The sequence below is a fragment of the Homalodisca vitripennis genome, chromosome 3, assembly GCF_021130785.1.
Source record: "Homalodisca vitripennis isolate AUS2020 chromosome 3, UT_GWSS_2.1, whole genome shotgun sequence".
NCBI classification, from domain to species: domain Eukaryota; kingdom Metazoa; phylum Arthropoda; class Insecta; order Hemiptera; family Cicadellidae; genus Homalodisca; species Homalodisca vitripennis.
Genome location: NC_060209.1, coordinates 57114309 through 57126855, shown reverse-complemented (window position 1 = coordinate 57126855; position 12547 = coordinate 57114309). Strand labels below are relative to the sequence as shown.

General features: G+C 30.4%; 1 protein-coding gene across 1 annotated transcript in view; it reads left to right on the top strand.

The window, feature by feature from the left end:
* Window positions 1-12547, top strand: part of LOC124356929 (multidrug resistance-associated protein 1-like) — a 90848-nt gene that overhangs the window by 21265 nt on the left and 57036 nt on the right. Inside the window, 3 exon segments of the mRNA XM_046808236.1 lie at window positions 5532-5719; window positions 7782-7961; window positions 12371-12545. Of these exon segments, the coding sequence (XP_046664192.1) occupies window positions 5532-5719; window positions 7782-7961; window positions 12371-12545 (543 nt within the window).

The following is a 12547-nucleotide window of genomic DNA, read 5'->3' as shown; positions in this document are numbered from 1 at the left end:
GTTCACTTCTATTTCCTAGAAAAATATCCTGAGTTTCATCTCCCCAATTTTTATCCATAAAATTAAACAGAGTGCATCCATACTTTTAACTCAAACTGTATGTATATGAATTTTTCTTTTTATCTTTTGAACAAACTTTATTTGATTAAATAAAAATACAACACCAATTCTCCTCTTGCATCTAATAATTTTACACTTAAGATGTATGTAGTAACATTCTTATTATCAAATGCTTTCTCACATTGTGATAGCTTCAATCATATGTTTCTTATAATAATAATAATAATATTATAATAATACTTTATTTCCACCATTTACAAGACAAAATACAAAATAATTTACATTCTTTGGAAATACACTGACCAGCTACTGGTTTTTGGTCAGTGTAACAAAAACAAAATAATTTACAAAATAAAATAAAAAGAGTCCTTTCCTAATAAAAACAAATATTCCAGCCAACAAGCTGCTCTCCATACAGGCATATAATGATAAACAGTAAATATATATATATACACACACATACATAGTATACATAAATATACAATACAATAGACAAAGTTGCCATTCACTAATCTATAATCACAATAAATCTGATATATTAATTATAAGTTTGGCTAATACCAATTACAAGGAAAAATAACAAAAAGTTGTAATAGTGGTAAAATAAAATAAATTAAGAATTTAGTGTACTATTTGAAAAAATTAAAAATTGAATATTCAGCTCAAAACATTTTTTAAATCACCAATATTAAGATGTGTGAAAAGCCAAGCTCTCAGCATTTTAGAAAACCAATTCAAGATATTGCATGATTTTATTTCGCTTGGAATCTGATTAAAAAGCTTCGGTCCTATATATTGAATGGATTTCCTAAATAACAATAAATTTATTTATAACAATAACACATTTATTACATTTCTTTATACACTTCAACATGGGAGAAAATTATAAAATTTACACAAAAGATGGTAAAACAATCACAAATATAAGGTAACAATCATTAAACTTCAAATTTTTACTAATTATTACTTGTATGGCACTTTTATAATCAATAATTTTTATATTAAAACACCATAATATAACTTAAAACTGTTTAAGGTGATTTTTGAAGATGGCATGTATGTAGGCCAAAAAAACTTGTGCCAATTTTTAAGTCCATAAAAAGTTAAGTGTATAAAAATGAAGCTTCATACAGAATTTCAAATCTATAGGTCAATAGGAGATGTGGAGATAGACAGAAAGACAAAACAGACTCAAAATAAATTTGTTCAGACTCTTAATGATATAAATAAAGTTTTCTGCACTCTTTGTAGAGCAACCAGTTTTCTCTTCAAAATAATTATGCATCTATTGTGGCAGACATTACACCAAAAATTATTGTTTTTTTTTATTTATTTGTGGTCTGACCTCATTTTAATACTATCTAATCAATACGTTTTCCTCCCCCTCAATACCCATTGAACATTAAACTTAAATAAGTTTAAGTTATATATGTACTTAATTTAGATAGACAAAACGCTGATTTTATTCATCATTGTGAATTTTTAATTGTGATTGCATCGTTTACAAGAGCCAACACCAACCAAATCTTGACGTCCGCATATAAGAAATACGAGGTATGTTCTAAAAGTAGTGGGAATTTTTAACTTTTACTAGTTTGGAGTCTTATTGTAAAGATTTATTTTTTTTATGTTGGTACTAATGCTCCTAAAGTATAATAAAATTTCTAGCTGTATTCGTTGTTTACTTTTTCAGTGGCAACTGCTGAGGTTAGACGTGTTTTATTAACTCAGCGAATATCGTTTGTTAAAAAAATGTATCAAAGAATTTGTACAAATTTTGTGTGAGAAGTGAAATAAAGAGAAACATAGTATGGGAAATGTCAACAAAGGCCTATGGTGAGTCTGCTGTGAGTAAAACAAGGGTTTACGAGTAATATAAACGTTTCAAAGATAACCGTAAATACGACAAACACTCTGGACACCCTATCACATCAACAACGGATGAAAACATGAAAAAGTTGGAATAAATGGTTATGATCGATCGCCATATTATGATCATAGAAGTTCCTCATGATGGCATATCAATTTGCTTATGCCATACATAAAATATTTTTTAATGTTTTGGGTATGAAACGTGTAGCAGTAAAATTTTAAAATTTGTTCAAAAATTGTTGAATTTTGAACAACACAGGCAAATGGAAGTTGCTCAGGAGTCAGTAAATGAAGTCACTGACAATGCAGAATTACTGAAACGTTTTGTAACAGGTGATGAAACATGGGCGAACGAATATGACTATATTGAAGATGATAACATGTAGATGAATAAATACTTTTTTTTTTCAAGAAATGAAAACTCTCATTATTTTTTGAATGTACCTCATATTTTTAAATTTTTGTTTTTTAGATTTGTGAAATTTTCAAATAATGGACATGAAGCCATGTCATACAAATGTTTGGTGTATAAGAATTTATCCGAAGACTTTTACCATAGTGTAAAAGTAAGACAGCTTTAGCTTTCTAATCAAGTGTTATGGGTTTAATTTTTGGATTGGTTAATAAAAATTTACATATGGATTTGGACTTTAAAATGTCTAGTATAACTGATTTAAATACTAATGGCATAGAAAAAAGCCCTCAAAACAAGAAAAAGGTTTTTCTAGAAAAAATTTAGTTTTCATACACAGAAATCAACAAGATTTCTTGTACCTAAACTGTATCTAAACTATGGTTTTAATGTTGCGTAACTGATAGTGAATGTGAGTTGAATATCCTCAAGCCGTGGAATAGTTATGCTTTAAAATTGCAAAAACTTCAGACAAATATTGGGTGATAGGAGTGTTAGTACAATATGAAAACACTTTGCTATGTTGAGATGGATGACAAGTGTGAAATATCACACAAGTTCTTCTTTGGATTAGTTGAGCTAAAACATTCTTCTACCCTTTAGTGATACCAAAATACAATTTTCTCCCACAAATCAAACGGATCAATCTGTACATATTTATGTTTAAAGTAAGTAGTAAGTATAATAAGATATAGTGGATAGATATATTTATGTAATAGAATACTCGTGTCACTGCAACCCTAAGGATCTATTGTGACATAAACCTGTAACCTAGACAGCCCAGGTTATCTTAATGCTTTTAATAAATAGTAAATAAAAACGGATCTCTCAGAATTAAATTGCCTCAGTGTCACTAACATTTGTTTCAGATTTTGAATGCTGTGGCCTTAGATAAGACTAAGGCTTGTTTAATTAGCTGATCCTCACGAACTTGTTATGTTGTAAAACTCTGCAACATTATAATGATAATTAATAGCAACTCATATATTGACATCAATGTAAATAGACTTGTTAAATGACTACGTGTTATTTTAACCTGTTCATTCATTACCTTGGGGAGAATATTTATGAAGTAAACACAGTGTGGCAGCCTGTTATATGTTATCTAAATTACAAATGTAAGCAAATTTTCATAACAAATTCCTGTTGGCTGTAACATTATAAAATACCAGAATCAATACCAAGAGGCGTATGATTATGTCCGAGTGTATCTGGATTCTGTGATTTCCAATAATAAAACTCATGTTTAGCGAGTGTGTTCACAGAATCAGGCTGATTTTCAATTTTGGGATGAGATGATCCATTGATGGTCTTAGGACAATGATTTGGCTTATACAGCCTAATACTTTGTGTGAATTTTGTTATTGAAGATGGAAGAATTGACTAATAGTGGAATGAATTCAAGATGACTACCTCACGTTCATTGCAGTTTGATAAATTATGTTATTTTGGACTAAAAGATATTACAGATTAACCCTCCACCATTCTTGTCTCCTGTCCATGATTGAACCAAAACACATGTTTTAAAAGTTCATGTCTGTAATAATTAGCTCAAACATCTCAAAATGGATTAAAAGAATTCATTATTTTACATATTATGTAATATAATGTTATGTATTCTACAAGGTTTGAATATATCACACTTTTGTTTTTGAAACCAAATCATAAAGTGAAATAACTTGTTTTTGAGTACAACCTGAACAGATAGCATGGTTTTAGAAACTACCCAAAAGTGGGAAATTGTATTATTCTAAAATTTTGTAAAGGTTTTACTGGAAATTATATACAACGTTTAAGTATTATTATAATATTGTTATATAATTAATAGATATAACTAGTGTTTTGTCCATGAAAATTAAAGTTTAAATTAGAATATCACTTGAAGTTAAATATCAAATTATAATATACCAACGAGTGCCCACCAGTGTTTGCTAGGTAAATATTTTGCTGTGGCAGTGTTTTTGACTTTTGAGCATGACCATGAGCAAGCGTAAGATATGTTTTAAATAGCACTATCAGCTGGTGGGAGGATTTAAGAGTCAAATCTCATGATTTATACTTAAAAGCTTTGTGGGTTTATATCAAATTACAATATAATTTTAAGAAAAAGACACGTTAAAGTAGATCATGCGTATTTGAATTCTTTAACTCTCTATAAACATTGACTGTCAAAATCATTTAGAGCAAATATTTAGCATGAGTTATGGCAATAGAATTTTGGCTTAAATATCATATAAAGTAAAATAAAGTAAAGGTAAACTCTTCAAATAAAATCATGGTCTCATCAAATCTGCCCCATCTAGCGAGTGAGCACATTATGTCTTTTAAGTGCTTTTGATAAATGAACTCAAAGCGTTTCAGTACTAAGAATATGACACAAATAGAATCTTTTAAACCAGATATGTTTTACTTGGAAATTGCTGTGTAATATATTGCATACAATAATGTATTCAGGTCTTCAATATGCAAGTTATAGTAATAGATAAAAATCTTATATTGGTTAGTTATGAGACATTATGTAATTTGAACAGTGTTTCACATTTTACAAATTTCTTGTACAGAAGATAACGGTTACACAGTATAGTGTCCAGTTTACATTATCACAAATTCTAAATCTAAAAATCATTCTCATAGGGTAGCTTCTAGAAAACTCATAGTGATAGTGTTTTTATTCTATTCTTTTTATGACAAATTTAACACCTCTCTTTATGTTTACACTACCCTTCAGTAGACAAGCTAAACAGTTTCTTTGTTTCAAAACGTGAAAAAACCAAGAATTTCAGAAAAGAATTTTAGAAATAATTGATCAACTTCTCTGACTGTTCTTATGGACTTTTCCACTCCCGTCATTGTCAAGTAGTTAGTATGGTTCAATTCCTCTTGAGCAAATCCTAATACAGTCATCATTGTTTGCGTAACATATTCACTTGATGGGGCATGGTTTGTAGTGGTAGACTTATTTAATTTGGTTTAGTATAATTCTTGAGTGATTTATTATATTGATTAATTATTATTGTTTATTTTTGTGTAAGGTGGCTTCTGTAATTGTGCTTTAGATACCTATTTGAAGTTTGAGTTTAATTTCTAAAATTTACTGTCTTTATAAGGAAGAGTGTATTTAAAGTTCTTAGTATTTAATATGTTAGCATGGTTGGGTAATGTACAAATTCTGTTTTTTTTATTGCAGAAACCAAGTCCAGAAAATTTTGCCTCAGTGCCCTCAAGGCTCATATTCTCATGGTTCACTCCTATAGTGCAGCTTGGGGCCAAGAAACCCCTGGAAGCTTCGGACATGTTCACCCTTGATCATGAAAACACTTCAAAAGCCATAGTTTATAAATTTTATAAGCATTTGTTGGCCTCAGTTGAAAAAATGTAAGTATTTTTACTTTCTTTAAACACATTTTTTGTATAGTTAAAGAAAAAATTATTTTAAACTGAAATACATTTTCTTTTCCTGTGGGGAAGAGATTAAAAAACAATAATGTTAAAGGAACAATCCATAGTTGAACTCCTACGAAAGAAAGAAACCTAGATACTAATATACTTAATTTTATAAGTGAAAAGGAATGCTTGGTTACCATCTCTAGTTTTATATATGAACTCTCTATATATAAACTTTACTCATAGAACTTTAAATTTTTTTTATATAAATTTATATTTCTTAAATTTTCTTCTTCAAAATTTGCCGCCCTTCAAAACATGCCGCACTGAACAATAGTCCTTTAAGTCCATATGTAAATCCAGCCCTGATCCTCGCTGTTAAGAATATCTTCATTCAACAAATGTTAAACCAAAGCTGGCTGAGCCAGTAATGCAGGTTTTTTATAAAGGTGAGTTGAAGGGGGTGGAGCTTGAACTTAAGGCTACAGCCAGCTTGGTGACAAATGCACTGATGCAAATGTCAAGAATGCCTCTTTTAGTGAGTACTTATTGCTAGTACTTGTAGTTCGTCCTTTCTGTAAAAAGAAGAATAAGAAGAAAACATAGAATTTTTGTTCACCCATTAAATATAACTCATTGGAGGCAGTAAAACAAAAAACAAAATATTCAGTGCAAAAGGGAATTTTTACCATATTCACCATGAATCAGGAAGTCTTACTATATCTTTCTGATACAAATTAACAGAATGACTTGGTTTGGAAATAAATAACAAGCACATTTTTTGAACAGCCACTAAATGAGTATATTTTGACCTAAGAATTTTTGCTTAACACATTGGAAACATATTAAAAAATGTATCATAAGATATTGGTATCGGCAATAGAAACAAAATGGTGATTGCTGAGATAAATGCATAGTTTAAATTACAGCAAGCACTAGCAATAAAATAAAGTTTCATTCTGTTGCATATTTTAATAATCATTGTTATTTTTTATTTAATTACTACAATATAACAGTAATGGCTTATAAAACTTATTTTTACAGTATGTTTAGTGATTTCTTTAATTATTAATATTTTAAACACGTGAAGCAGCTAGAACTGCCTTCAAAATTATGCATTGCTTCGGGGTGGAGGTCACGGACTTGATGCTGGTGGCTCTGGAGTGTGGTACTTAGGGCAATGGAATATAAGTTGAATGAATGCAAGTCTGTCTTAAAATAGTAGTGTAAATATGTACAAGTTACATTAATTATTGATGCTTGTTTTTTTTAAGCTGAGGTTCATTTCATATATAATTTGTTGTAATAGATTTATGTTTAGTTGTATATGTAATAGTTGTGTATCTAATATGTTCATTTGATTTTTTTATGAGGGTAAGTGGTAGAGAGAGGACTTTATAGTCCTAACTTTGCCTCTAATAAGGACATTTCATTTCATTTTGTTTTTATTACAGATATCAATGTCTAGTGTTATGATACACTTTTGATTATATTTCCAATGTGTATTCAAACGTTCTTTAAATTTGGTTAACATATAGTGATCTAGTGGCTGTTCATAAATTTAAACAGCTTCATGAGACACAGGGTATGCTCTTGAGTTGTCATTAAATTAATAAAACATATCTTCATTAGGCAATTTCCTCCAAGTTCTCTATAACTATTGCAGCAACTTCAAGCCTTAATAATGATAGATGAATCTCAACCACACAGTGGTCAATTTGACCAATCAGCCAGTACATGGCAGCCTGTGATAAACAGACCATGTTGGTTGCTGATTGGTTGAGCTTCAGCTCTGCTTCCCCTCCATTCACCTGTATAAGCGGATGTGCATTACTGACTTTGTAAGTTTTTGTTGTTCTGTTGAATGTGTTGTAGTTTGGGTGGTTCTTTTACTGATGTAAATTTTGAAGATGTCGGTTAGATTTCTTGATAATACTCTTAAACAACACAAGACACACCAGATATTGATCTCTAATTCCTCACGTTTAGACATATTAAATGTTTCATAACTAAGGGATTTATTGAATCTATAATGTCTTGAGTACCATTTCAGCAATCAACCAAAAATTTCATATGCCAAACGATCTTCTGAAGTTGGATTCTATCGCACTGTCAAACCAAAGATCTCTATATTGGCTGCCTTGTGCAAGACATTCTGGCCATCATTTCTTATGGGATCACTCATAAAGTTTTTCTATGATATTGCAGTCTTCATCAACCCTCAATTACTTAAGTAAGTAGAAAATTAATTTATGGACGATTAATGTAATAGCATTATACACTTAATAACAGTTAAACATTCAATATAAAGAGTAATATTTCAATTTTTAACTTAGTAATTAAAAAAAAAAACCACTAAAACTGAGTCCATATTTTATTACAGTCTTCAGTATTTACATTAACGTCAGACATAAGTTATTAATCAAATTAGAGAAAGAATTTTGTGATTGTTTCACATTAAATTTAGAAGAATATGTATAGGCAGGAATCTCAATGTGAATATTGAAATATACAAAAATTATTGGTCAGAACTATTTTGCAGCAAAAAGAGGTGGAGTATGAGAGTAATATTAGAGTCTCTCTCAAGCAAGTGTAACACAGCTTCAAAAATCATTGGAATGTGCGTTTATCTAAATGTATTCAAATTTGCATTGAATTAATTAATTAAACAATGGAATTAATTTTTTTTTTACAATTTTTTTCCAGTTCAGAAGTAAAATCAATAAATTAAAACTGATCTTGAAGATATATGCTATAAGCTATCAATAAACCACAACTTTCATTGTTTTAATATTGCACAAATCATATGATACAAATGTTGTAAAATGTTCAAGCTCTGAAAATATAGATAACTACTTGTTCTTGGATCAAATATATCTTTTTGTTTGTAAATACATGACCTAAAATATAATTTTAATTCCAAAGAGTATACATATCTTAAAAATGTCAATAAAAATTTAATGACATACGATTTGGTGAATTATCAAACAATAACAATCGTAGAAGTATATATGATAACTTTTACTGTTTAAATAAAACTATTTGAAAATGAACATACATGAGAAAGCAGCCTATGTGTAGGCTTTAGTTAAAATATCAGTAAATATGAAATCTTCTTTATGAAATTAACGAATTTGGAAAATAATTGACATTGAAATATGATTCTGAAAGAAATTTATATACTGTCATACAAATTTGAGAAAAAGGTAATCTCGTATTATGTACAATCAACAGAGAAGATGATTTGATGGAAGATTCTTAAAATAAAATAATGTAGATTTTAACAATCCTGTTTAAGACTTCAACAAGAATGTCAACATTCTGATTGCTGTGGGGGGGGGGGAGTGTTGAGTGGGAGTTGGAGAGCAAGCTCACATGCTACTGTAGCTAGTAATGAAAAGAGCCTTGACCTCAATCAATCCAATCTGTAATAACATAATATCCAATATGTGGATATTGATCTGTTGATCCTACATTTTGGACATTTTTAGTGTATCGGGTGTTGTTTGCATGAGTTACATGGGAGAAAATGGGAATTTTTATGTTTATACACATGAATTAAAAGATGTTTTATGAAAAGTTGAAGAATGGACAGGATGGTGAATCATAAAAGGGCCATGTTAGTTGGGAAACAAATGGTGTTAAGTGGAGAGAGATAGCAATAAATAAAATTAAGAAACTAGAGATCCGTTCTGGAGGACCAAAATGTTACGTAGGAGACAGACAGACAAATATAAAATTAAGATTGAAAACAATTACATCCAGGGATGGAAGGACGGATGAGACACGAAGTGGAAAGAGTGTACTTGAGCACAGATGCCAACTCACCTATGTCGTTCTTGATTCTTGCCTCGCTTCTTCTGAGGGGAGGGACTTCATGCTCGACCATGGCTTCATGCTACGTTATCAATGTCTGGGCTCCCTCCAGAATCGAATTTGTTGGAAATATTGTTTCCCCACTGTAGAAAAAAGTCATTGAATTCATTAGCAACTCGTTTACATGAATCTGAATCTACAGTTGTGGATTGGGGCAGGGACTTGTAGATAGGAAATGAGTCCTTTGTTTTGACTTTTTATGCTAAATCATTTACTAGTGTCCAAAATAACTTTGGTATTTTCTTTGAATCATTAAAATTTAGATTTACAATAATTTTAGTTTGTTTCAAAGTCCTGTGTATATCTATATATACATTAAAAAATGTATTCTTGATTCATCATTAAATGGTTGACTTTTCTGTCTCTATGTTGTACCAAAAGAACTAAATTTACAGATATCCATAGCTTAAGTTTCTTAAACCTCTTGTTGCTTTTTAGGGCCCTTGTCAAATTTCCCACAAAGTAATAAATACTTTGAATTTCATAAAATCTATTTGAACAAGAAAATAAAGCTATACAATTCAGAACGTGTTGCAGTCAGTGTACAGTACGAGTATGTAAGTTTATCAGTCTGCCAGTATAGTACGGATTATACAGGGTGAGGCAAACCACCCGTACAGTACGTATAGCGGCCAAACCAAACGAGGTAGATTATTCGTAACAACTTAAACCCCCCTATTTCTACACCAAAGAATTTGGAGAAATTATTTTGAAATCTCTAAAACTCCCCAAAAGGGTAGTTTTTTGGGGGGTAGGGGTGGTTTTTGGAAAATGTTCAAATGTAAAGGTATGTTGAGTTATACCTCATTTTAAAGGTATTTCTTCACTGATTATTTTGATGCAAAATGTTTGAACCTATCTTGCCGCTTATGTACAGGGTACACCAAAACGTTAAAAAATCAGGGCTTTGTGGGTAAATTTATTGCAACTAACTGCACAGATGTAGATAGACGATATTTTTATTGAAAACTAATGGTGAGATGGCTTATCGAAAAATATCATCAAATGCCACCCTACCCCAAAATTTACACATTTTAAAAAATACATCAAATTTTGTAATACTTAACAGCCCCAATCTAAAAAAAAATCAAATAGCAACCTAGGATCTGTTGTACATAATTAGAAAGGTCTTTAAAAAATAAACATTTTCTACATTTAAAGTTTGTCTCTATCTCCAATGGTTTCAAAACTGTAGTACAAAAAATAGATTTTTTAAGTTGTTACGAATAATCTACCTCGTTTGTTTTGGCCGCTATACATACTGTACGGGTGGTCTGCCTCACCCTGTATAATTTGGTGGTACCAATGACAAACATAACATTAAGTGAGTAGCCAGTGATGGTCCAGTAATGGTGAGTACAGAATTGTAGTGGTCAGTAAAATATGTATGTAGTACACCTGGCTTGAGCTACCTGATATTGTGACATTTTACAAATGTAAGATCGATAAATGTTGCACTATTTTCAACCACTCTATTAGTGTCACACATGCAGTACACTGTTTACATCGAGTCCTTTACCAATATATCTGTATTTAAGTAACCTAAAATGATACACATTGTGTCTTCCCTAAGCTATTATAGTAAATATTGAGTTCTATACAAAAGTGAATATTGCTGTTGAGCACTCATTACATGCCGCTCTTAAGTTAACCTTTTTATTTGAGTATGTTAATTGTAAACATACCCATAAACGTGCATATGTCAAAGAGCAATCTGTGAAATAGTGGCTGATAACAGCTTTTTTACATATATAACAGCTCTATAAAATGGTCATATCCTTCCATACTCTCAACATCCAATAGAGTCCTCAAAGCTTCTAGATGAATTGGAAGCTCATCAAAATTTTTTTTAAATGCTTCAGATATGAAAATAAAATATTTAAAAAGCATTTTCAATTTTAACAATTTCCAGATCAGCTTGAAATTAATAAGGATGTTGGAATATATAAAGGATAATAATAGATTCTTACACAGTTGTTGCCCAATTTAAGTTCTTCCAATTTAATTTTTTTCTGCATTTTGTGTTGCTGTTTGTATAATAACTCAGTACAATTTTTAAAACTCATTATTGTTATTTCAACATTAATGTGGTTATAGAAAGTGCATAATCTCTCTCTACAACAGCTCTTGAAATTGTTATTCAGCCAAGCATCTTGTCAGCAGAGAAAAGAAGTCTCTCTGATGTCACATAATCTAAGGAAGGCAATTGATTCCCTGCCTTTTGACGTCTAAGCTTGGCATTATTTATTTATAAATAAATTGTCTTGATATGAATAAATTGTCTTTTGGATTAATGATAAAGTCATATTTGAACAACAGAGAACGATTTGTGCTGACTAGAGGTTTCAATTCCACTATAAAGTTGCACATTGATGTCCACAAGGCTCAATGTTGAGACCATTTTGTTATTGTTGCAATTAGCTGTGTGTCTCATAATATTAATGCTCATTCTATAATCTGCGAAGATATAAACAATTATTTTCTACCCAAGTAAAATCTGTTCAAAAATGTATAAAAAGCCCTACGTAATGGGATGGACAAGTTTTTCTTCAGATCCTTTCATTAATAATAAATATTTTTTTTTTTATTAGAAATGTATTTTGGATAACTTGAAAAATCTATCTAATCTATCTAATCTAATCTAACTTGAAAGTCTTTCAGTGAAATAATTGTACACATATAAATTGAAAAGTAGATGTCAATAAGGTTTTTAGACAAATATCTAAGATTGTTTCTCATTTGGAAGTTAATAAACATGTATTTCAGTTTGGTGATCTCATTTGTGTCGAGTGACGAGAGCCTGTGGAAGGGTTGCATGTATGCCACCCTGATGCTTATCACATCAACCGTTCAGGCGTTCCTCCTCAGCCGTCACTACTTAATAATGAACTTTGTTGGCAACAGAATAACAACAGCTCTAATTTCTGCAATTTATAGAAAGGT